Source organism: Amblyomma maculatum, chromosome 1, assembly GCF_055883805.1.
Source record: "Amblyomma maculatum isolate TAMU_Amacu chromosome 1, ASM5588380v1, whole genome shotgun sequence".
NCBI classification, from domain to species: Eukaryota; Metazoa; Arthropoda; class Arachnida; order Ixodida; family Ixodidae; genus Amblyomma; species Amblyomma maculatum.
This window is the reverse complement of record NC_139344.1, coordinates 171,807,211-171,832,053: the sequence shown is the minus strand read 5'-3', so window position 1 is coordinate 171,832,053 and position 24,843 is coordinate 171,807,211. Positions and strand designations below refer to the sequence as shown.

Genomic DNA, 24,843 nt, shown 5'->3' with positions numbered 1-24,843 from the left:
ATTTATGAAAATAATGACAAAAAAATTATCATGCCAAGCAAACTGAAAAGCGATTAAGGCTTACAACGCGTACAGTCAGGGCGCTGCTTAGGTAAGTGAATAGCAGGCTTCTGTCACAAGCACAGATGTGATCACTTTTTTTCTCATGTTCCCATTTCAACAGCAGAGAAATAAACTAGCCAGACTGCATGAGGACCAGTCTTAGACATGTTACAGAAAACAAGAAACCAATTACAATTACACCATCTGAAATGTAACTGATTAAAGTGGGCAATTACAGCCCAAGAAATGTAACTGAATAATTACAGAAGAGTAATCGATTAATACTGCGTTACTTTTCTTCGAACTTTATTGGCATAACACAAACTCGCCCAAACTACAATAAACTACTGAGCCTTGCTCGAAATTTTTTTACACATTGTTAACTTTCAGCAGGAGTTGCTTTTCAAAAGTTGTCATCGCTGATTTCGCAATGTTTCCTTGTGAAGATGTGAGCTGCTACATTGAACACTCTATCAATGTAAGCGCTAGAGGGCAAGCAGTGTTATACCGTACGAACACCTTGCACAATACTTTGATGCCAGTTTCTACATCCTCTATGAAGCGGCACGCTCCGCTGCTGGTGCAGTGAAAAGGCATTGCAAGCAAGGCTGCTGGAAAGTTGAGGAAAACGTCTCTAGGTGTTTTCTTGGCAACATCAGAAACAGTTTCCAGTATGGAAACCATAGCAAGGCTGGCTCAATCCATCGACCAAAAGCTGGTAGAGACCCTGACTGCATCCTGACGTCATCGCAACATGGTAGGCAGCTATGAGCCCCGTCATGCGGCTCAACTACTTGATGCAATCATGTCACAAATTCTTTGCCCCTGTATGCTTTTTTTTTTTTTTTTTTTGCAAGGAAGCTACCGATTACTGATAATCAAATGCACATCAATTACGTACAGCTTTGATGGGATCTCGAGTTTATTCTATTTCAAAGCAGCATCCTAATTAATTGATTCATACCGAAATGGTAGATGCAGACAGTATGCAAAACGACTGGCCCATTGCTTGCCCAGTCGTGTCTTGTCTGCGTCTCTCATTTCTTCAGTAACTGAATTTTGAAAGCCGATACCAACTAGCCAAGCTAAACACTTCAAAGATAGTGTAGCAGAGTTGCTTCTTCGGTGACTGAGCCATTTATCCTTTAAGTGCTATCTTCAGGGTTCAGATCTTCCAGTGGTCTAACTATATTCGAATGCACTCGATCGTAAAGTACAGCTGGAGAAGGAAGAAATGAAAGCATACTCCAAACAATGCAAGCTATGAGGCTCAAGCAAATGAAAAAAATTTTCACGAGAGAATTTGGATCATTTTTGTTTGACAAAATTTGTGGTCAGGTTTTGCAAGTGTTACAGACCAAATTTCGCTATAACCGTAGCTTCAAAGGAAACATACAAACAGGCTTGCCCGTCAGAGTAAAAATTGCTTAGTTTCAATTTCTACATTTGCCTCCCCCCCATTCGGAAAAAAAAAAAATTCAAGTGTACCTCATTATGAAACCTCAATACAAGAATGTTGAAAAGTTTTGATGCAATTAACAGAAATAATAAATTCGAATACAACTGCCCTTCCACAAAGCCTAGAAGTAGAGACACAAATATTTTCGATGCGCGTTTCTTTCTTTGGAACAGTGCACAAGAAAGTAGTGTACATGAATCATGACGCAGAATTTATCTATACCAGCTAAATATTTATAATTAAGTTCCCACTCTTTATTTTGCAGTTATAGTTTCAGCTTCAGCCACCAAACAACAGCTGTGATGTCACAGATGTGTTTTGATCATATGGGACATGAAAAACTTCAATATAGTAGTTGCTGTTTATTCATTTTTGTTATTTTAATGTTTTGTCGAGCTTCCATAAGAACTAACTGCAAATTAAAATGAACAAAGCAGCTACCACACTGCATTTTTGTATGACTCACCTGACCTCAACATGTCAATGACAGCACAACTATCATTCAGCAGTTGAAATCGAAACTGCATAAGGCGAAAATTCAATCGTGCTTAGTAATGTGCTGCGCATCATTCCACAGACAAAAACAACAAAAACTTGGATTTTATACTCCTTTAAGTCTAGCAGCATTATGGTTGCAGGAGCCCGCTCACCTTGGGAGCACTGGTGGCATCCCTGGAGAGTGAAACCACGAGTCCCAGTCCACTTTTTTGAGAATCTCTGTCTGCAGAGGGAAAAAGTAAATCACAACTTTCACCATGTGTCACACAAAGGGTGCCATGCAAAAGCTCACTGGCATTCCTCACGGCTTCATTTTCCAAGAACAGTGCTTTCAAACATCGTTCACTGATTGACCAGAGCAGTAGAAGTGGGGCATTTCAATTTGAAGAAGCATGGGCAGACAGGGCAGGCACAATGTCTGAGCTTAACTGCCTTGGAAGAAAGAAAGCCAGAGAGATCATAGCCTGAAATGAGGCAGCCATGGAACAGCGCACAGGCAATCTAACACCTTCTCACTTGGGGCTTAGACCCACCACCATGGAGCAGTGGTTAAGACGCCCGACTACTGTGCCGGAGTAGCCGGATTCGATCCCAACCACCGGCAGCTGCGTTTCGATGGAGGTGAAACAGAGTGGCGTCCATGTGCTGTGCGATGTCATTGCACGTTAAAGGACCCCAGGTGGTCGAAATTTCCAGAGTCCTTCACTACGGCGTCTCTCAGAGCCTGAGTCGCTTTTGGACGTTAAACCCTACAAACCAAATCAAACTTGATGCTCACTTTCATTTCTCAATGTCCTGTCCTGTAAGCCATTGTCACACTGCCATCATCGAATGCACAAGCACATGCAACGTCTTTCCGAACTCTTTTGTGTCCATCAACTGCCACCAATGTGGTTACTGCAGTGGTGGAACTGGCAAATGGCTTCTTGTAGCAGCTTTTGTAGCAGAAGAAATCGCAGTTTATAGCAGAAATTTCAAATTTTGTAGCAGGAGAAATGGAATTTTGTAGCAAATATTTAAGCTTTTGTAGCAGAAAAAAAAAATGTTTTGTAGCATAATTTCAAATCTCGAGACGCTTAAATAAAGAAGGCTTGTTTTATTTCTGGAACCCAATTGCTCAGATGTTTATAACGACCACAGCCATGCAAAAACAAGCTTCACGCTCAAATGCAGCCTAAAGTACTCTACTTTCCTTAAAAAACCCCAAATTAAGTAAACAGGAGGTTTTGCTAAAAACAAAGCCGTTTTTATTCAGAGGGAAAGCATAATGGGAGATATGCAACAACCCTATAAACACTGTCGCCTTGGAAAGAAGGTGGCTAGCTGTCTTAAAATAAAAACACCCTGCAGAAATTCAGAACTGCCACTTCTTAAAACTGCAACTTTAAGGCACTATTTCTTTTCTTGCCTTGATGACTCCAGCTTGAACAGTGCCGCTGCGAGCCTTTCCTGTCCATTCTTCAGAAGGGGTTGTCCACTCTCTACGTCTGCAAAATTGTTAGACTGGACGCCTTTTGTGAAAAGCAGCTCAGCATTGGTGCTCATATTCCTGGCCAGCCTGATCTCTTCCTGTACCTTTTCCTGATTCTGACCTCTTTTCTGGGTGTCCTTGTCCTGTACATCAAGGTAACGTCGATGCGCCTTTTTCCTTCAAGACTTATGTTGATAGAAGAGAAAGGGGGAAGAATATTTTTCATGGTCCTGGGTGGATATTTTTTTTTCCCTCTCGAGAGGCGCGCTGCTGGCGCTGCTCAGTCAAAAAGCGTGATGCGCGAGGATGTAGAGTGAGCGCCGATTCCGTGCGTTCGCAATCTTTGCTTTTGTTGTTTTTCTTCCGGTGGTTTGGCGGGGTGGCTGGTTAATCAAAGCGACACAGGGACTCGGAGTAGTGAGCCTGCTTCTTTGCAGCACACTGCAGGGATTGTGCGTATGCTTTCCTGAATGCAATGAAAACGTCCAAGGGTACTTACTGACCGTATGCGAGGCTGCTAATATATTGAGTACCTGCACATGAGTTATTTGCACACGTGCGCGCCCACACACATATAGTTTTGTAGTGGTGGAAAAAAAATAACTGTCAAGACTGAGATAATCTTCTAAAGGGTACATAAACGCTGACGTTTGGAATTAGGCTGTGAAATTATACAAGATGTTCGATATAAGGGGTTGAACTTAAGGTACAAAAGTGGCCAACAGAGTCCAGTGCGCGCACACAGAAACAGTCAAATCCTTAGCACTCTCTCCGCTGCTACTCAAGCCATCACAACCCATGCCTCACTGGTATGAAAAAAAAGAAAAAAAGAAAAGAAAAGAAAGAAGGAAGGAAGCAAGCATGCATACTGCTCCGACTTTGCTTCGCCGAGGGCAGTTCCAGTCACTCGTCAAAAAAGAAACACCGGCAGGAGACGCAGAAGTGACGTAGACAAACGCCAACTTTGTGTCACGTGACTGTCTGCCTAAGACCTACAAAAATATTCTTCCTCCTTGTATAGTGTTGCCAGTAGATGTCAGTTTTGGTTTCGCGACAGTTTTGTTTCGCTGTCAGGAGTTATTCAACAACTTTTGGCGCAGGCATAGCGCAGAAATAGGCAAAAAAATCGATTTTGTGGCAGCATGTAGCAGGATTTCTGATTTGGCGCAGTTTGGCACAATTGGCGCAGCAGTTCCACCACTGCTACTGTTGACAGTGTGGAGCAAACCAGTATGACAAACAATTTCTTAGAACTGCACTGTGAAATTAGTAATAATCAAAAAGATACCGCACTTGGCTCAGATGCGAAGCTACCATGGGAACCAAACATTGTACACCTCTTTTGATGGTACATGAAATTGCAGTGAGCTCAATAGGAGCTTTCGTGAGCACTCTTCTGCCATAGAACTCTACGTATTGGAAATTGTGGCTTTCCCCAGAATTTTGGTTGGCTGGTTTACACGATTCAATCTACCAAAATGCCTCAGCCCGTGAAGGGCGCCGCAGTAGATGGCTCTGGAATAACTTTCACCATTTGTGGTTCTTCAACAATGCTATTGCACAGTACATGAGCATCTTGCTTTTTGCCTCCATCAAAAGGTGACCACTGTGGCCAGGATCACACCTGTGTCCACAGCATCAGCAGTTGAGTGCCCTAACCTTCGGGCCAATGCGGTAAGTATTGCCTGAATTTTAAAATAGCGATATTTAAGAAGCAACTGTACTAATGCAATGTCACTTGGTACAGTAATTATAATAGATCATATTAAAAACGAAATGTAGTTTACCTGCTGTAAAGGTATACTATGTACTAAAATGGGAGCTAAAGCAACTTTCTGTAAGCATGCTTCTCAAATAGAAGTGCAAGTGATTTTTCGTTTACCATAGAGCTTGCACCAAAGCCTGATACAAAGGCTCAACAGCAAACTATATATTAGTATGCTAAGTGTGCCTAGGGAGCAATTCTGCTCCAAAGAGATCCCATCCATTGACACCTTCTTACATGATTGAACTGCCACAATCACTTCAGCTAAACCAGCCAATGAATGCACGCTGCCAAGCGACGATCCTCAAAGACAACATTAATAGTGTAGACTCGTAACCATGAAAAAAGAGCATCAAACAAGAGGACACAGTAGAATTATGCAGCTACGGGCACCTTGTCCTTGAAGTAGTCGTACAAGTATGCCTTCCACTGCCATGTGTCCACGGACTGGAACTTGTACTTCCCAATGTAGGACAGGAGGAACTTGTCAAACACATCTGTGATGCAAAAGAAAAAAATCAGCAGACATGGGAAATCAGCATTTAGTGAAGTTATATGCGACACTGACTACAGCCTATGCTGAGCATAAAAAACAAAAGCAGCTGCTACCTTAAAAAGAAAATGTGAGATACTTATAGGGAATGATTAACGTCCACTTGAGCAGTCTTACAATTACAAAGGAAGGCCATACAGTCTTCTGGAATGTTCATAGACGAAGTAATGACTATGCCGACACAGCTGCTCGATTGACTAGTAGGAATGAGCTAAATGTCTGCATTGCACTGGCAACAGCCAATGATGCAAGGGCAGTTAAGAGTGACATTTACCAAAGCTCATTCCTATAATTAGAATGGTTGAACCTTTAATGTGATTACTGCAAGTGCAAGGGAATGACAGCAAATCATTAGGACTCACATGCTATAAAAGAGACCAATATTTTGGAAGTATGGCCTGAACTTTCATCAGCTAGGAATGCCATCGAAAGGCTGTTTAAATATTTATGGAACCCAGGCTTGAGTGGCAGTTGATAGATAAACTGTGAGCATTGTTTTTACAGACCACAAAGGACTCTGGCCTCAATTTCACTGAATTTATACCAATCGCCATGTGCGGGGTACATGACCCAACACTGCCTGGCTGACCTCTCTTGCTTAGTTGAAGAAAATATTAAAACGGACCCTAAATAGAGTCAGTTTACATTTTTATTTTTAAAGCAGGAGTGCATTCTATGTCTACAACCAAAATTTCCAGAAACATCAGTAGCCTTTGTCTTGCAGACCTAAGTTCAGAGGGACGCCTATTAATACACTAAATGTTAATGGGAGCAAAGCACCAGCCACTTCAAATTAAGTGGGTTCGAATCACGAGTGCAAAATGAGTCCACTGAACCACAGCACAGTGTTACTGCATACAAGACTGCAAGCTGTTTCTGCTTCATTTGTTAATGTAAAACACTGGATTTGAAATCACCACACACAGTGCAGTACAGACAGGCATGAAAAGTTCAAAGCGCAGTCACATCACAAGAGGAGCCAACCAGAAAAGATATTTACCATAAAAACCCGCATATATTACGTTTTTTTTTTTTTTTTTTACGATTTTATTATGTCAATTTCTGCTTTTACTATGTGTGGGTCCAAACAGATTTCAGCCTAAATTCACAGTTCCGGCCTTCTTTTTAATCAGCGCCATGAGCATACGGCTTCCAGCTAGAGGAGGCGCTATCTAGCAGTGGCGTCGGCTGACTGGTGAAACAAGTTCTGGTTTCACCACAGTGACTCTGCGATCATCGCGACCATGGTGCCCGCAACGCACACGCGACCAGTGAGTTATCATTTGCACGTCGTGCAATGTATCAAAGGATCACTCGGCACGTTGCATGGGACTCTGACGGACCATTCCAGCTATGCTGGCCAAGCTCTACCAGCCGAATTGTGGACGCTCGAGCAGCATTCCCAAGGGGTGTGTCAGTCGTGCCTCCGAGAAGTGCGGGATACTGAACGCGTTTAAAGGTACTGAAGAGGAAGATGTCTTTAGCAAGGAACTCTCGGCAAACAATAACCGGATGACGACAAATGCCGAACCCTCAAATCTGAGAACACTTCTTTGGTGCATATGGCGTGCGCCCGCGTGCTGTGATTGACGCAAAGAGCCAGCCGGCAGCCCGTATGCTGCTGTTCGCAACCCGAGCTGGAAGTGGCCTACTGGTTTTAGAACAAACTGAAGACCATTTGGCTTACACGATTTCTGAAGCAAATGTGAGCTGCTCTTACGGAGCGTGAAATTCTCCGATCAAGCGTGCAAGCACGAGACGGGAAGCGAATCAGGACCGGCACCTGAAGGTTTGTGGCATTATTCGGTGCCTGATGCGGGGCGGCGTTGTTCACGAAAGCGCGGAGCGCATACACCTTGTGAGGCAACTGCGAAATGTAGTGCAAATAAATACTTTTACTGATCTTTCCTCTCTCGCATTATACACGGATGAAAACTTTTTTTTTTTCCGTTTCTGCTATCCCAAAATTACACCTCGTATTATATGCAGGTTTTTACGGCAATGCCTGCAAGAAAAACTTTGGACTTCTGCTTACAGAACTCAAAATGACTTGAGCTAACAGCTTCGGACATGGCATTTCCACAAAAAAGAAATGGTGACACAGTAAAGTTCTGCAGCAATACAACAAACACAATACACACAAAGCAAAGGTAAGCAGCCCATAGTTGCTCAGTAGGCACACAGTAGTTCAAGTAATACAGTTCAGGCATTGCAACAGTAAGTTTACCATCCTGATTGGCAAAACTAGCCTTTCAGAGCACTTCTAAGTTTTAAGCAAAAAGCATCAGAGCTGTGTAAAAAGAGAGAGAAATAAACCATAGGAAAATTATTTTACAACAATTTTTAGCTGACAAAGCAATGTATCCCATAACCAGGCCACCACTTCCTTTCAACAATACTTCAGGAAGTTAAGCTTTTCCAACCTGGCCCTCCAAGCAGAGTTTCCAGGTAGTACAAGAAAGTGTGCCCTTTTTCATAGGGAACACTGGAGAAGGCTTCATCAGGGTGGACACCAGTAAGGCAGGGAACCAGGCATGTCAGGGGGTTGTCTGCGCCTAACGTCTCCACCTGTTCATGTGCATGACAAAAAAGAACAGGCAGATAAGTTGGCTTCACAAATAACCCATTATAAAGGAGTTTGCTGTAAACAGTACCTGGCTTGGTTTAATGGGGTTTAATGTCCCTAAGCGACTCAAGCTATGAGGGATGTCGTAGTGGAGGGCTCCAGAAATTTCGACCACCTGGGGTTCTTTAATCTGCACCGACATCACATAAACAAGGGCACCTAGCTTTTCGCCTCCATCGAAAAAGGGCCACCATGATCGGGATTTAATTGCGCATCCTTGAGCACAGCTGTTGAGTGCCCTAACTACTGCACCACCGCAGTGAGGCACTGTAAACTGTGGCCTCAGGCAGAAACCAAACGGCGAGAAACCAAGTACTAGTGTGGGCATTAGTGTTGGCGATAGGCATCATGACACATGGTTTCATATTCAGACCAGCCTGGGTAGTTCACTGTGCACATAAATCTGTAAGCACAGTAGTACTCCTGATGAAGTGCAGTCACCTCACTAAGTCAGGATTCTGCAGCTAATTGAGTGGGCGGCTTAGTCATTTTGCTGTCCTTGGCAGTGTGGAATGCCATAAGTAGGCACGATTCCCTCTCCTTGTAGGCATGGTGCATAGTCATAGTGTTCTGCAGTGGTTTTATAGCAAACATCTTTGCTTCTTGTGGTATATGCTCAAGTCTAGGCTCAGCCAGGATTCTTTCACCTCATTACACCCAAACTTAAATGTTATGAAACAAAAGAGCGAAACCAAGATCACGTTGTAAGAAGAACCATGTAAAAGAACTTGTATCCTATTTTTGTTAGGGGCCAACCACTAGTATTTACACGCATGTGAAATAAAGGGGGGGGGGGGGGGGACTGAAACGAAAACACGTCCTTAACCATAACTGACACCACACAGCACAAGGCCATTTTTGTATTTCCATTGGCCACCATTTCAACAGAACTAAAATACAAAACTGGTCATGTGCTGTGCAATGCCGGTACACATTAAAGAACCCCAGCTGGCCTAAATTAATTCAGAGCGCTGCTCTACAGCATCTGTCACTGTCCATGTGCAACTCTGAGATGTTAAACCATACATACAGTCAAGCCCCAATATAATGAACAAGGATATTAGGAATTGTTGGCTATGTCAAGTTATTACGCAATATTTTTAACAAACACATGCAATTCTTACTTCATACAGTGAACAAGGTTTGCCACAAAACTGACATATCAAGTGCCAAGCTATGCCCATTTGGATGGCAGGCAGAATTCACACCATGGTGAATTCTCTTGAACTAGAGTTACTGTATAGGCTCCCTATAAGAGCCAAAGTTTCACATTTATTTTCTGTGCACTGCTCATGCCTCTATTTGTCAAAAGCAATCACATGGCTTAAAAGCATCCATACACTGCGGAGAAGGCAATACCTCCGCATCACTTAGCACCAAAGTGCTGAAGAAAGTTCCTCCTAACTCTTCTCGTGCTTTGCGACACTTTATTTTGTTAGAGCATGGACCTACAGGGTCGTCCACTCTTAGTGCGAACAAGCATCCTCTCTTCAGAGCGCCATTGCCTCTGAGCAATGTCACCAAATATGCGAAGCTGCGCCTCCAGGTCATTTTGAGCCTGCGCCACTTTGCTTCGATGTGCGGCTACCTCGGACATAATGGCGCTTTGAAGGAAGCATTCTTGCTCGCATCAAAAGTGGACGGCCCTGTACATACTCATTGAAAAAACATTTTTGTATCAAAAATTCCAGTTTCAATGATAAGTTTCCTCTAACTGTTAAAAAGAAAGCACTTGTGTGGTTAACAACATATGGTGGCTTCCACACTGCGAGTATTTTGGTCATAACTTATTGCGATAGATCTCGGTGCAGCCAACACATTGTATCCTTCACTGCAACGACATTTTGGCTAGAATAAAGCAAGCTTGCAGCACAAGATAAAGTAGAACCAACGTGATACGAATCTCACGGGGTCGCGAAAAAATTTGTATCATCCGAACATTCGTATTATGGAAACGAAAGAAAATAAGTATGCAGAAGCATGGGAAAAGCAGTCGCGCATATCTGTTTCCATCCGAAAAGGTTTATTACGGTTACGCGGCCACAGCTCGCCACTCGCGGCGCACACAGCGCGACAGGCGATCGCAACGTCGGCGCCGTGCGGGCTGCGTGCCTCCGCGGATTTCCCACAGCGCGTGCAGCACGACAAGAAATGGCGACGCGGCAGTTGCGCGGCACCGCAGACTGCTCGTGTTGCGTACAGTGTGACTAGCAGTCGCGAGGTCTACGATGTGCGGCCCATCCGCCGCCGACTACTACCCACGGCCGTGCGCCACTGCAAAATTTTCGCGCCGTGGAAAACGATCACGATGCCAGTCACCTCCGCATACTTCTTGCGGCGCGTACAGCATGACTGGAGATGGCAACATGTGGGCCGTGTGGCACCGCAAACTGCTCCCAGATCGCGAAGCCAATGATGTCCGGTCCGTGCGCACTCGCTGCCACCGGCTACGGCAGTTGTGACGTCTGCGGTTTGTGGGCCACGCGCCGCTGAAAGCTTTTCGCGACGTCGGCAAGGTGCAGACCATGCGTCCCCGCGAACTGCTGGTGATGGGTATATACAGCACGGCTGGCGATTGCGGAGTCAATGACGTGCGGGCAGTGCGTAGTGCTCAAGGTTGCGGTCGCAGTTCGCGCATTCGTATGATCCGTAGTGGCGCGGCCAGAGTGCATTGTACACAATGCACTCTGGCCGGGGAATTTCGCAAATTCGTATCATCCCGAAATTCGTATCACCGAGATTTTACTGTAAGTGGTTTGACCCTGCAGCCACACTAAACACTGCAACAAGCATACCTTTTGCATGCAAGAGCTGCAACTTCCACTGATAACTTCGATGCTTGGGAGAGTAATATGGCAGACTTAAGCGCAACTCTGGCTCCTATAGGGAGCCTATACACTAACCCTATCTTGAACTTGCCAACAGTACCATGGGATATAAATAGGGTTTGGGCTTTTTGGTTTAACGAAAAACACCAATAAAGGTATGCCGAAAACATTTTAAAAGGTTCGGTTTAAACCGAAAAAGGTCAGTACCTTTTCATGCACACTGTGAACTCTCGATGACGGGAGAAAATTACAACATTGTTCAATCCATGGATATGATTTGACACAGTGGGATCGTCGGTTTAAGTACAGCGGTTGAGGGTTTTGAGGCATTGTTCATGGTCTCATGAATGGGGAAAGAATGGTAGCCGTGCTTCCCGACCCTCATAGACATGTCAAGCGTTCCAGAAGGGGCGCCTCCAGCAAGGCAGGCATTTCGAGGGGCGATGGACACACCAGATAATTTGCAGCGCAAGTGTATCCAGGAAATCGCAGAGACCAAAGCCCGCCAGTTTCTTGCCACGTGACACTTCTCAGACACAAGCAGAAAGAAGGGCGTTTGTTTTTAAGTGATTTGATTTATGCAAAAATTTGATCGTAATAATATTTCAGTTACTCGTTTGTCAAACGTGTGAATTAATCTTATATATGCGTTTTGTCTTAAATGTTAATTTTCATCATGGCAATAATATTTTCTTCCAACATTTTAGCTGTATATATGACAAACTGTACATTAAATAAACGTGCATGCAAGAAAAAAAAAGCCAAAATGTACACTATGTCACTTTTAACTGTACACGGATGCCTTTATCTAACCGAAAAAAAAAAAACGATATTTCTTCAGCAGAAAATAATATTACCCGAAAAAAAAAAAAAAAAAAAGGAAGTTGTGTTTGTAAATAAACACCGAAAAAAGTAAGCCGAATTCTCAGAAAATAAAAACCGAAAACTGCAACCCCTAGATATAAGGCAGCATGAACGCTTTTAGTAGCCAGGCAGTCAGCCCCTGCTCACACTTTTTACACTCATCGATAGCGCCGTGGAAGCAGCAGCACGGTCAGTTGCAGCCTTACAGCAGCCGTCCTGTGCTCATGCCGGTTGTCACAGAAACGGTGAACACAGCAATAGCATCCGGTCTTCTGTCCAACTTTTCATGCAAGACTATTCGTAGGGAAGCCAACATAATCAAAATTTAACAGTCATTTTTGTTTCAGCCTCCAGAATTGTTGTGAGCAGCTTTGAAAGAGTGCTAAAATTTCAGGAAGAAAGTCTCTCTCGGTTGTTGTCTTTTCACTAACTAAACTGCACTTCTATGCGAGTTCTTGGTAAAATTTTATACTATGAATTTCAGGTATAGCGAACTATTTTATGATTTTTGACCCGACTTGCTGTACCTAATTTTGATTGTGCCATACCACACTATCATTCAAAAACACTGCAGCATTGCATCTCCCTACTGTGCACATACAAAGCCATCTGGCTTGCATATTCCCTGCCTTTTATAGCTGTCACAAACGCATACTGTGCTGCCACGTCACTGCCTCTGTTGCACATTAATGGTGCTATAACTGAAAGGCAAGCAAAAAATTGCAATGAACTCATAAGTGGTTAGCAGTAACTGCATAATGGTATTATAAAATTGCCAACATTACGGAATGGTTACAATGAATGCTCTATAGTCTGAGAAGTATGTTGATAGAGACTGGCAGATCTTGTATTGCAGTGCTTTTGCAGGCAGCATTCTGAGCACTTTCTCCCTGCATTGACCCATTCTGCATTTCTGCGCTCTTCCCTCCCGCTTTCCTGATAAAAAGTAATTTTTCATAACCAACCAAATAAGTGAAGTGTGAAATGCGAGCTTATTAAAAGACATTTTCACTGTCTCGGGGTATTCCAGAGCATCTTTTTTTACACTTTTCTGCACCAAGTGTCACATCATGAATTATCATTGAACTGCAGCAAGGTTTTAAGGCTTTTTCTTTTGCGAGGAATGTGCTTGATCAAAATTGGTGCAAAAGAACACTACCTTTCTATACGATGGAAGTGATAAACCTGTAAACTAGTTCAAATATCCCCTGCAGCGGCGGTGTGTAGAATTGTACACATCAACTTTTGCGCCACTCTTCACTCTCATCCTTGTTTCAAATGGGCCGAGAAGTGACGAGAGTACTCGAAACTGCCTTCTGAATGGACTACTAGTGCCATCTAGTCCATGCGCCTTTAAGCAGAAGCGCAGTCAAAATAGATGCCATCACCAGCTATGGACCTATATGTGAGTGCATTGCGATTATTTTTCTTTCTAGAGGTGTAACATGCCGTGATGGAAATGGTGTTTGTAACAGCTCAACGCTTTAGGCTGTAACTTTTTGGAAGTGTGAAGGTTTTGCGGTTTTCGTTAAATATGACTCTCTCTCCTGTAGTGAAAAATGCATGTGTACATGTGGCGCCTGATGGCTGCCTTTTCACATAACGTTGCTATTTTGGTTTATTTCATTTCGAAGTGGCAGTGCGCAGCTTATATGTATATGCTATGCATTTTAGGTGCTAGAGAGCACTCAGTAAGCTGCCTGAAGGCATCAATTGCAGTGGCTCAGGCTAGAATAGCTGACGGGAACATTTCAGATTAAGACTGCTCAAACAGTGAATTCGAAGAACCTGCTGAAATGTGGTTAGTAAGCCTCTCTATCACAAAAACAATTTTCAGCTTTTACACTTATTTAATACTCCATCTCATTCTAGACTGCTTCAGATGAAGGTTCTTTGCAAATAGACCACAGCATCAGCAATGATGAAGAGAATGTTTAGCCACCACCAAACAGAAAGAAACAGAACCCCTGTGAAGTGGATTGGGAAGAAATTCTCATGGGGTGAACTCCGTGCGCAGCTGCCCATTGAACCGAAGATCATCTACTCTTGAGCTGCTAGGCCCCTTTATGAAATTCTTCTAAGATAATTTTTTTTTACGACCTAGAACATTTCACCAACGTTTATACGTTGGAAAGAGATGGAATCGACCTAAATGCCACATGGGAAGAAATACGAATTTTCATTGGCATTATGATATGCATGGCAGTCTTGAAATTTCTGAGGATCCGAATGTATTGGCAAGACAAGAATTTCATGCACTGTTGACGCAATTCCCTCCAAATGACTTTTCAAGCTCCGAGCAGCACTACATGTCACTGGCGTCGATGCTCCGCAGAATTCACTCAAAAAGGAACTTTGAAAATTGGCAACAGTAACTGATGCTTTCAGAAGTAGATGCCTTAGATTGGAACCCCTTGCAAAAAGCAGTATTGACAAACAGATGGTGCCCTTTACAGGAAGAGTCTTCGCCAAGTACTTCGTCAAAAATAATCAAAACCTAGAAAGAGCTAAATATATGTCGGCTATATACACATATTTTCATTGCTTCTCAGCTTGCCTGCCTCAACGGCTGCTCATTTCTGGTGTGAAATTCGTAGTAGCAGGCCTTTGCAGTACTTAGGCAGACAAAAACTCTGCATTTGTGACAGCAAACTCGAGGCTTCGAAACGCAGCCACTGTTTCAGCACTTTTGTTGAAAATTGGTGTCAGTACATTAACATGTAAAAAATAAAAATGAAGCTGAATGAATTTACAGTGTGAATTTCAGATATAAATTTAAGGCACTAATGTGCAATTTCATTTGTCAACACAAACTTTGAAGATAAATTGTTAGTGTTACATTTATAACACAAAAAAGAAAAGTACTCCGACTGAAATATAAAAAAAGATGTTTGCTCTACTGCATAAAAAACCTGAAATTTCAGTGCTCTGGCTTACCACTACAATAAGCTACAAAAAAAATCTTTTCTGCATCACGAAAAAAAAAATCTCTTTTTCGATGGCTTAGAAAAGCAATTATTTGCAAATAATTTCATTACGAAATACTAAAAAGCACAAACATGCCAGCTAAGTAAAAGCGCTTCTCCATCACACGCACAAAGAGTAAACATGTGGAACAGTAATACACAAGAAAATTCGTAAAATAAAAAAAGTAGTAAAGACAACAGCAAAGCTGCAGGAGATAAAAGCAAGCATTGTAAAGCAAGACCAGAAAAAGAAAGCAGGCATAACTCCAGTAGAGGTGCAGCCGCAGCAGCTTGATGATGTTTTCGTAAATGAGCAGGCCACTGATCACACCATGCCACTTGCAGCACTCTTTATGGGCCACTGGATTTAAATCAAAGTTGCTTGCTCAAAACAAGAGACCAAACATACTTATGCACGTTCGAATGAAACTGTACTCTAAAGAGAAAAGCAGCCTAGAAAAATTGCTCGATCTCAAGAGTAATTTAGCAATTCCTTCAATAAGTTAATAATTACTAAAACCCAGAACTGAAAAAAGTAGCAAAATTCTGGCTGCAAAGCAAATTCGAATATTAAAAACTGACAGCACTGCCAAGCACAGATGAAAACTTCTGTGAACCATGGCCAGAAGAAGTCAAATGACAGTTACTTGGGAGCAAAGTGAATATGAATAATAAAAAGTGGTCGCAAATAAAAATAATTTCGAATAACTTCAAATTTTAATACACAGATATAGTTGAAATTTAAAAAAAGCACGTTTTTCCACAAAAAACACCTAGGAAAAGAAACAGATATTGACAATGTGTGTTTTTTTTTTTTTTTTTTGCCCATCACCAGTACAATTTGCTATATCTGCAAGGTCTATCAGGCACTGACAATAAAGCAGGAATCATGCCTGCACTGTACAAGATGCGGTTACGTAGGTTAGCTTCGACTTTTTTTTTTTCCTTGAACACTGCGGCCTAAGATGCGTACCTTCTAGGTTCTTAAAAAACAAAACAGTAGCATTGCATGCGGGTTGCACAGGTAGCCAGGACGCCTACTATCCTCCACAAGCAGATTACTTCCGTGTGCATGGGCAAGATGATGCAAAACGAGACAGTTGATGGCAGCCAAGTTCAGAGCCAGTTGTCGACTGCATCGTGGCTAGACAGGCTGACATGCTGCGTGGTGCTGCACTTCGTTATCTGACTCGAGAGCGTGCAGCAGCCACAAGTCAGATAATTGAAGTCGCAATAATAATTCACAATAATAATTGTGAGCAATTTGAACAGTGCAAGTGTGGTGCAAAGTGGAAAACAAATGCTGTTTGAAACTTCAAATATTCGTACACCCCTACTAAAAACTTCGTTAAATTCTCGGACTTCCAAACTGAATCGCACCTCAGAGCTATAGATGTTCCATTCTATATGTGGGAGCCACGACTTTCACATTCGTTTATCTTCCTCTTTCGTATCTCAGGTAGTTGCTAGCTTGTTACTATTTCCATTTTTGTAGATATGCACGCGTTTTACTGCCTAGCTACTTTTTATATATGTCCTGTTTTAAATATTTTGATCCATGTGGTGTTATTTGTTCTGCTTGGCTGTTGTGTTGGCAATAAATACTTAGTATTCTGTCCTCATTAAGTGTTTGCTGCTAAAAATTTTGCAGCTTTTTCTGGTACTATAATATGTACATATCTATACTCCACCCCCTTTACACAATGCCTCCCTGGAGGCTGTAAGGTATTGTAAATAAATAAGTAACTGATATCCTAAAAAGATGGAAAGTGCACTGGCAGCTTTGAAATAGTGCACAACGTTTATGGGCCACTTGTAACCCATGCTACACATGCATAGTAACAAAATAGTTGCAGCGCTATTGTGTGCTTTTTAACAATTTATTTGTGTAGATATCTACAATACATCATATGAAGGATATACTTGTTTAAAATGGACTTCAAATTTAGTACTAGGGATTTAGTACACTTAAGTCTGTGCTTTCTGTTTAAAAAACTGAAAGCACTGAAAGTTTTTCAAAATGAAAGGCATCCAGGCCTGGCCAATACTTATCTGGTCCGCAGTGTAAAGCTAATTCTTGAGAGTTATGACAGGGTGCTCGGAATATTCAACAAGTTTCAAAAAGCCCATGCTGAACGTAAATGCAAGCTTCGCTAGAGCACGGCCGGTCTCAATGCGCGCGCTCCCTCCCTTACGGCCTGAGCAGACGCCGAGGGGACAATGGATTTTTTTCTGCGCTTCGCCACCGCTGGTCTCCGCGAGAGGGCACTGCGAGCCAACTCTAACCCATGCTAGGGGTGCTGCGGCGGCGTCGGAGCACGTTTTGAGAAGCAAGTCGGCGCGCATGTGAGCCCATTTTTTTTCGTGTTGGTTTTGCCGCTGTGTGCGTGGACGAAAAGTTTCCTGTGTGGTTCAAGATTTTAGCGCCCTGCTGAGAACATCACGTTTCTCAGTAAGTTTTTGCCTTAGAGTTTTCATGGGTACTCGCCCCAAAAACTTGTGAAGTGAAGCTGCGCGTGTTGGTGGCTATTGTGTACTGTTGTGTGCCGCTTTGTCAGTCGCGATCCAGGAAGACTCCCGGTGTGTCGTTTCATCAGTTTCCAGTTGACCAGGAACTGTGCGCCAAATGGCAAAGAAACATTTCTCAGGAAAATCTCGTCATTAATGACAGATCACCGTCGACTACAGTATGTAGCAAGCACTTTTTGGAGAGTGACTACGTCAGTGACAGCAAGATAAGAAAACTGGTTCCCGGTGCACTGCCAACCGTATTTGAAGGATGTCCTTCTTACCTAGCACCCAGTGCGAAAAAAGTGCATAGGACCCCAAAAGTTCGAGACACTGCTCCTTCTAGGAAACCATCAAAACGAAAGGCAGAGCCAGAATGAGAGGGTGCAGTGCTAGAGTCGCCGGAGCGTGAGACCAAGCAGAGAGCTACCATAGGCACTCAAACAAGAAACAACGATGCACAGTGAGCAAGTCGATACCTTTTAATGATATCTAGGCTTCGTTCGCAGGTAGCATACTATCGCTCCAACTGCTCAAAAGCGCAGCAGCAATTAGAAGCAGAGGGGAAGGTGATCTCCTCATATCGAAACGACAAACGTTACTCAGCTCTGAAAAATATTGCTTCAGACGCAGAAAAGGGGGAGAAAAAGGCTGTTTTCCTGTTTCACCAAGTTGACGGATACCAGAAGAAATTCCAGCCTTATCCCAAAGAAGTGTTCAGACAGTGTATCATATGGCACTTTCTTTCTCAAAAAGGCTATGATCATGCCCGTACCAATCTGCTGACACTGCCACATAAGTGCACACTGCAGCACTATGTCGGTCCCAGCTCAACTTCTTCAGGAATGAGTGGTGCCATGAAAGAAAGGTTGGTTCACGAGGCTTCTTTTCTCAGCCACAAACAGCACATGGCCTCATTAATAATAGATGAAGCTGCAATAAAGCCAAAGTGCATATACGACCAGAAGTCTGACATATAATTGGGGTGAAAGACAAGCCGGAAAAGGGTGCACCGCGTACCAAGAACGGAACACTTGCTAACCGTGTCCTGTGTTTCGTGCTCCATGGAGTGGCCAGCTCCTACAAGGTCCCGTGTTCATACTATTTCACCAAGCAACTGAGCGGGAGAGACTTGTATACATGGACGAAGGACGTCATCGCTGCAGCTGAGGAATGCGACTTTGTAGTGGTTCGCATCGTTACCGACAACTACTCAGCGAACAGAACCATGTTCAAACTCACGGAAAATGGTTCTTTGTCAACTGTAGTGAAGCATCCTCACGACGATGAACGAGAAATTTTTTAAAGCTTCGATCCTTGCCATGTTTTGAAGAACATCCGCAGCCAATTTTTGGAACGGGAGCTCACAGACGACACTGGAGTCATCAGTGGAACATTTGTCAAGAAACTTTATGAGCATCAGAAGGACATGTCGATAAAGTTGGCGAGAAATTTGACGAGAAAACATGTGTACCCGTCGAACCTCGAAAAAATGAACATGTTGCGCGCCGTGCAGGTGTTTTCGCCTCAAGTAACTGCTGTCCTTGAACATCTCCAGCAGAACTCACGAGTCAGCTCTCCTCTCTTCCCTTTCAAGGATGCCACATCGATTATCAACTTCATGAAAGTGATCAAGAAATGGTTCGATATTAATGACACGACATATAATGGAAGTGGCTGCAAAATGCCGATCTCGAAAGAGGACGATGAACGTCTACTGTGACTGCAAAATGAGTTTTGCAGCTACATGAAAAAAATTCAGGAATGTTCCATTGCCACTGGCGTTGGGAACTTCACAGAAGAAACGTACAGTGCTCTACTATTCAGCACGAAATCTACTATAGAGGTGACCCAATTTCTGCTAAGAAGAGGCATCAACTACATCCTGACAAGGAAATTTAACAGCGACCCTATCAAGGCATTGTTCGGAAAACTGCGCTTCATGTGTGGAGGTAATGACGCGCTGGACGCAAGAGCTGTTACAACAGCTTTGGACCACATTGTGAAGAAAAAAGCATTACCATCCACAGGAGTCGCTGTACAAGGTGAAGGCGCAGAAGAAGCAGCCGCCTGTGTTCCTCACGATGTGATTCAAGAACTGAAAGCTTTGCGAGCACATCTTCCAGCTTCACCTGCGTCTGTTACTTATTCAGGCTTGGTCTATGTAGGTGGATATATCGCGAAGCTTATAAGCGATCTTGGGTGTGACGCTTGCGTCATGCTTGTGACGACAAACAAGACCAGCAGTCCTCTGTACAAACTTCTGCACGCACAAGAGAATGGTGAACTACACTATCCGAAGCCAGAGTTTCTAGCTCTCCTGGAAACCATTTCATCTTTTTTTTGAAAAGGCAGTCAAGGATCTCCCATGATCAAGGATTCTGGAAACCTTGCAGCTAATAGTTGAGCCAAATCTAGAAGATTCACCCCTCCTAAACTGCCCAGAAGGTGTTGACCGGAGTCACGCCAAACGATTAGCCCATCTCATCTCTGAAAAGTTTCTCCGCATCCTTCTCGTAAACTACACAAAGAAATTAACAGACCAGAATGACAAGCCATCCGGATTCATCCACAAACCAACACGAAAGCATTTCAGATTGTAATTGATATCCCTTGGAACTCTAAGTCTCACGACAATGTTGTATATGTCAATACAGGCAATGCCTGTTATTGCGTTCAGTCCTTTTAGGTGTTGTGAAAAGATGTCAGAATTTCAGAGAGCAAATGATCTGTCTGATAAGGCGTGTTTTGCGCAGTAAGAGCAAATTGAGCTTTTCGGAACGGCAAATGCTGTTATTGCCAAAATACACTTTCAAGTACCCACACTGACTGTGCCGGCCTTTAAGAGGAAAATAAATAGTTGCTAACGCTGGTTTCTTACTGAAATATCTTGCTTCACTTTTACTCCTGTCAGTCGCAAATTATCCAGCTGTGCCAGCTGATACTATGCACCCTCACACAATGCCAAATTCAGTGTTTTCAGATCCACATACTAGCCCCCACTTGCACGTCGTGGCTGCATAAGACACGGTTGTCATGTTCTTGCTCAACGCGCTGGGAGCGGCCGTTCAGCAACTCTAGGCAAATGTCTCAAACAGCGCGCCGAGGCTACCTCGAGAACATTTAGCGGCCCCCATCGAGCGAAGCGGGGTTGGCTTGCAGCGCCCCGGAGAATAGCGACCATAGGTGGCAACTGCCCCTTCCTGCACACGCCGTAAAAGGGGAGGGAGCGCGCGCATTGAGACCAGTCGTGGCTAGAGCTATCTATTTGCAGCTTTGAAAGCAGCTGTAGGAAAAGGGCAATCAACTGGTGGTCCATAGTGCACATCTTGAGAACATAGCAGGGAAATCACCAGTTGGTCATGATATGGGTCAGTACTTGGGGAAAAAAAAAGAAGAGCTATTACATCAAACGTTCTATACTTAACAGTTTTACAACCAAGATGCCAACAATTAGTTGTTTATGCTTACAGACTGTCACGATACACACATACTTACAGCATATTCCAGATCTTCAATGCCTCGCAATGCCTGGAACTCCCTCATCTCATTTCCAAACATGCGACCGATAATCTTTCGTTCCAAGAACATGGTGAAGCCTTCATTCAACCTGAGAAAAGTATAGATGTCCAGAACAGCATGCTGTAAGATAGACTGATTAAAAGAAAAATCTACAAACATTACTTAAAAAGCAGTTACATACAGCAAGTGTCTCAAGGAAAAACATTCCATATCTACAGCGCGATAAACGAGACAAGAGAGAACATATAACGACAAACACAGCGCTGTGTTTGTCGTTACATGTTCTTTCTTCTCTCGTTTATCGCGCTGTGGATATGGAACATTGTCACCAACTCGCCCAACAACTGACCTTGAGGGAAAAACGAAAATATTAAAACGTCTCATTTCCTTTGCTCACAGAACAGACATGCTTACATTTGGCTGCCCAAGGCATTCATGCATGCAAAGGAATGTTAGATAAGAAAAAACACCCAAGTCACCAACTCGCCCAACAATTGACCTTGAGGGAAAAACGAAAATATTAAAATGTCTCATTTCCTTTGCTCACAGAACAGACATGCTTGCATTTGGCTGCCCAAGGCATTCATGCATGCAAAGGAATGTTAGATAAGAAAAAACACCCAAGGCTTCTGTACCTGACAGTCACTGCTTCCAACAATAGTGCAGCTGTGCTTGATGAGTAACCAAGTAGTAACATATGTACAGAGCATGCCGATCTTAAAATGAGCAGCACACACTGTACCAAACAAAGCAATGCCTGGCCACATAGCAAAACAACACATGCACAAAAGTGTAGCCACACAGGCTTACAAGCCAAATGGCCACTGGAATCTTAGGCTCATCTGACTGAATCACTGTAAAGTTAGAATTTTACTCTTGGCTTGTGGGTGCTATGGGCAAAAAACTGACACAAACTGAACAGGCAAAACTGAACAGGCATCTTGAATAGCATGTGAAGAGCAGAGAAATGCAGCGGCTGCAGCAAGAACCCACCAGAAGTGCTCAAAAGTTTTGTTTGTGACTAAGTTGCCTGTCCAACTGTGGGCTATCTCATGGGCAACCACGTCAGCAAGAGACTTGTCTCCAGCCTGCAGAGAGAGCAGCAGGAAAACATCTTTAATTGCACCTGGTGAGGTGCTTAATGGTTCATATCACATTCTTGACAGTTTCAACAAGCAACAGGAGGAAGACGTCTGTAGATGCCAAAAGGAGCAATTCATTTCTCACAGCTCCTGTACTGGAGTGCCTTTTGGAAGAACGGTATAATGCACATTGAACAACAATAACTAAACCCTGGGTAAGGGCGGCATTCATTGGCCAGGCATTCTGCACAATCGACTGCAATTCAGGGTGGCTCCTGTCCTGTTAATGTAGCAAGTGATTTGCCAAGAAAATTGATGCTTACACTCAAAGTGTTCTTCTGAGCTACACTGGGGACAGCAGCCAAACTTTCTGCACTGAAGATAATTTTAATTGCACATAAATTGTAGTCAGCATAATTGTATTCAGTACTGAAGCCCTAAAATTGTGTTCACTGTCACTGAACACAGGTAAATGCCAAAAAATCATAATATAAACAACCACATCAGAAAGCCTTATTTAGAGAAGAACAGGTGTGAAAGACCTTTGTGAATGCTTCTTACTACACGACTGTTTTCTGATGTGCGTTGCAATCTGACCAACGAAAGCAAGGAATCGATCTTGAAGGCTCATTCAACAAAAATAAAATTCACAGACTGCTTCAAACTGCAATGAAAGAGGTGGTGCTGGATTACATATGTTAAGCGTGCCACAAAGGAAAGGAAACACAATTTAATTTCAAATGAGCACATCCTAACTGAAATGCACGCATCTTATGCAAGCTATTATAACAACTGCTAAGCTATGTACTACGTTTGTCAAAAGTGAAGAGCCAAGAGGATTTGCTTCCGAGCCATGTAGTGGCACTGATCTAGCATTAGTGGAGGTCCTTCCCTTTGGAGAAGGTAGGAAAAAACATCTTATCATCAAGAGATTCGGAACACTGGAAATGCATTACAAGCCGCACAAAGTGGCTCAGAAGCAGACCCCATGGGCTCTACACTTTTGACAAAGACTGACACTTCCATGCCTTGAGGCAACCACCGGCACTGGTCTTGAGCAAATTCTGCCTTTGAACATCCTGTCACATGTGACGTCACTAGGAAGGGGCAGTCACTGGCTTGCCAACGGCATATTTGACTCCCATCCCCCTCACTTCTCCACTGTCAAGCCACGGTGGGGGAGCAGCGACAAAAAGAAAAAGTGCACTGAGCCATATTGGCTTGGTGATGCATCCGTAGGTGCCAGTCTGTTCTTTTTATGTTTTACTTTCTCAGTTTGGTGTACGAGTTGATTCAGTGAGCCTTAAAGGAATTGTTATAACCATCATTTTAAACACCAGAAGCCTAACTACCATCCACAGCAGGGCAAAGACCTCTCCCATGTTTCTCCCATTAACTCTTTCCTGTGCCGGCTGTGGCCACCTTAGCCGTGCAAACCTTCTAATCTCATATGCTCACCTGGTTCAACTAGCTGCTGCACTCATATACATCATCACCATCAGTCTGATTACATTTACTGTAGAGCAAAGGTCTTTCCCATATCCTTCCAATTAATCTGGTCCCGTGTCAGCAGCAGCCACCTAATCCCCACAGACTGCCTAATCTCATCCGCTTTCATCATCATCAACTTTCTGCCACCTCTTTCTATGCTTGCCTTCTCATGGAATCCAGTTGTTACCCTTAGTGACTATCAGTTACCTTGCCTGCACATTATATGTCCTGCTAATGCCCATTGCTTCTGCTTGGTTTAGACAAAAATGTCAGCAACTTGCATTTCTTCCCTGACTCACTATGCTCACTTCATTCTCTCAATGTTACATCCATCATTTTCTATTCTATAGCTTGCTGTGTTGTTCTCAATTTAAGTTGAATCCTTTTCGCTACCCCCATGTTATATACAAATGTTGTATACTTTTGAAGGATACTGGTAAATTGCCATTCATGATACTAGAGTACTTGTCAAATGTGCTCCATCCCAATCTTTTTCTTGCAGTTATTTCACTCTTGTGGTCTGGATCCGAGGACACTACCTGTCCTAAGAAGATGCATTCCTTTACAAATTTCAGCACCTCATTGCCAAACAGAAATTGCTATTCCCAACGAAGGCTGTTTAACACTACTTTAGTTTTCTGTACAGTCTCTCTAAAAATTGATATGCTTTATATCGCTGTCACACGGGCATTTCGAAGGCCCTCGAACCGATTGTCTATCAACTCGAAGGCCTCCAAAACCTGCCACATGGGCGTTTTCAATGGCCACTGAGTCAATTGTCTATCCATTCAACGGAACAGCTAAGAACTCCATCGAGATCTCGAAGGCCTTCGAGCGTCATGCAAGGTTGACCCGAGAAGCGCCACGCCACGTGCACAAGTGCACAGCGCGTTTACAACAGAAAAACATGAACAAGTGTTTTTATTTTATATCTTTAATTTACGCAGTAAAATACAAGTGTGCATAATAATTTAATAATAGTGTTGTAGAAGACCTTGAACAGGGCGATACGTCGTCGACAGTCAATGGAACGTTCTGCGATCAGTCGTGAGACTTGTGTCAGCACATGTACGAGCGTCGAAGCGAGCTTCGTTGTCGTTTTCTTTCCTGACCGTCACACGCGTTGAACATGTTTGTCGTCGTTCTCTTCAGCATCAGGCGCTGAACA

At 43.3% G+C, this 24,843-nt stretch overlaps 1 protein-coding gene across 4 annotated transcripts in view; it reads right to left on the bottom strand.

Annotated features, from left to right (window-relative positions):
- The window catches only part of LOC146204888 (leukotriene A-4 hydrolase), a 72,174-nt gene that overhangs the window by 31,389 nt on the left and 15,942 nt on the right, over positions 1-24,843 (bottom strand). For all 4 annotated transcript variants that reach the window (XM_084589590.1, XM_084589589.1, XM_084589593.1 and 1 more), the window contains exons 9-13: positions 22,096-22,190; positions 21,079-21,190; positions 8,212-8,356; positions 5,629-5,732; positions 2,152-2,222 (exon numbers count right to left, since the gene is read on the bottom strand). In XM_084589590.1, coding sequence (XP_084445716.1) covers positions 2,152-2,222; positions 5,629-5,732; positions 8,212-8,356; positions 21,079-21,190; positions 22,096-22,190 — 527 coding nt within the window. The remainder of the gene's footprint in view (positions 1-2,151; positions 2,223-5,628; positions 5,733-8,211; positions 8,357-21,078; positions 21,191-22,095; positions 22,191-24,843) is intronic.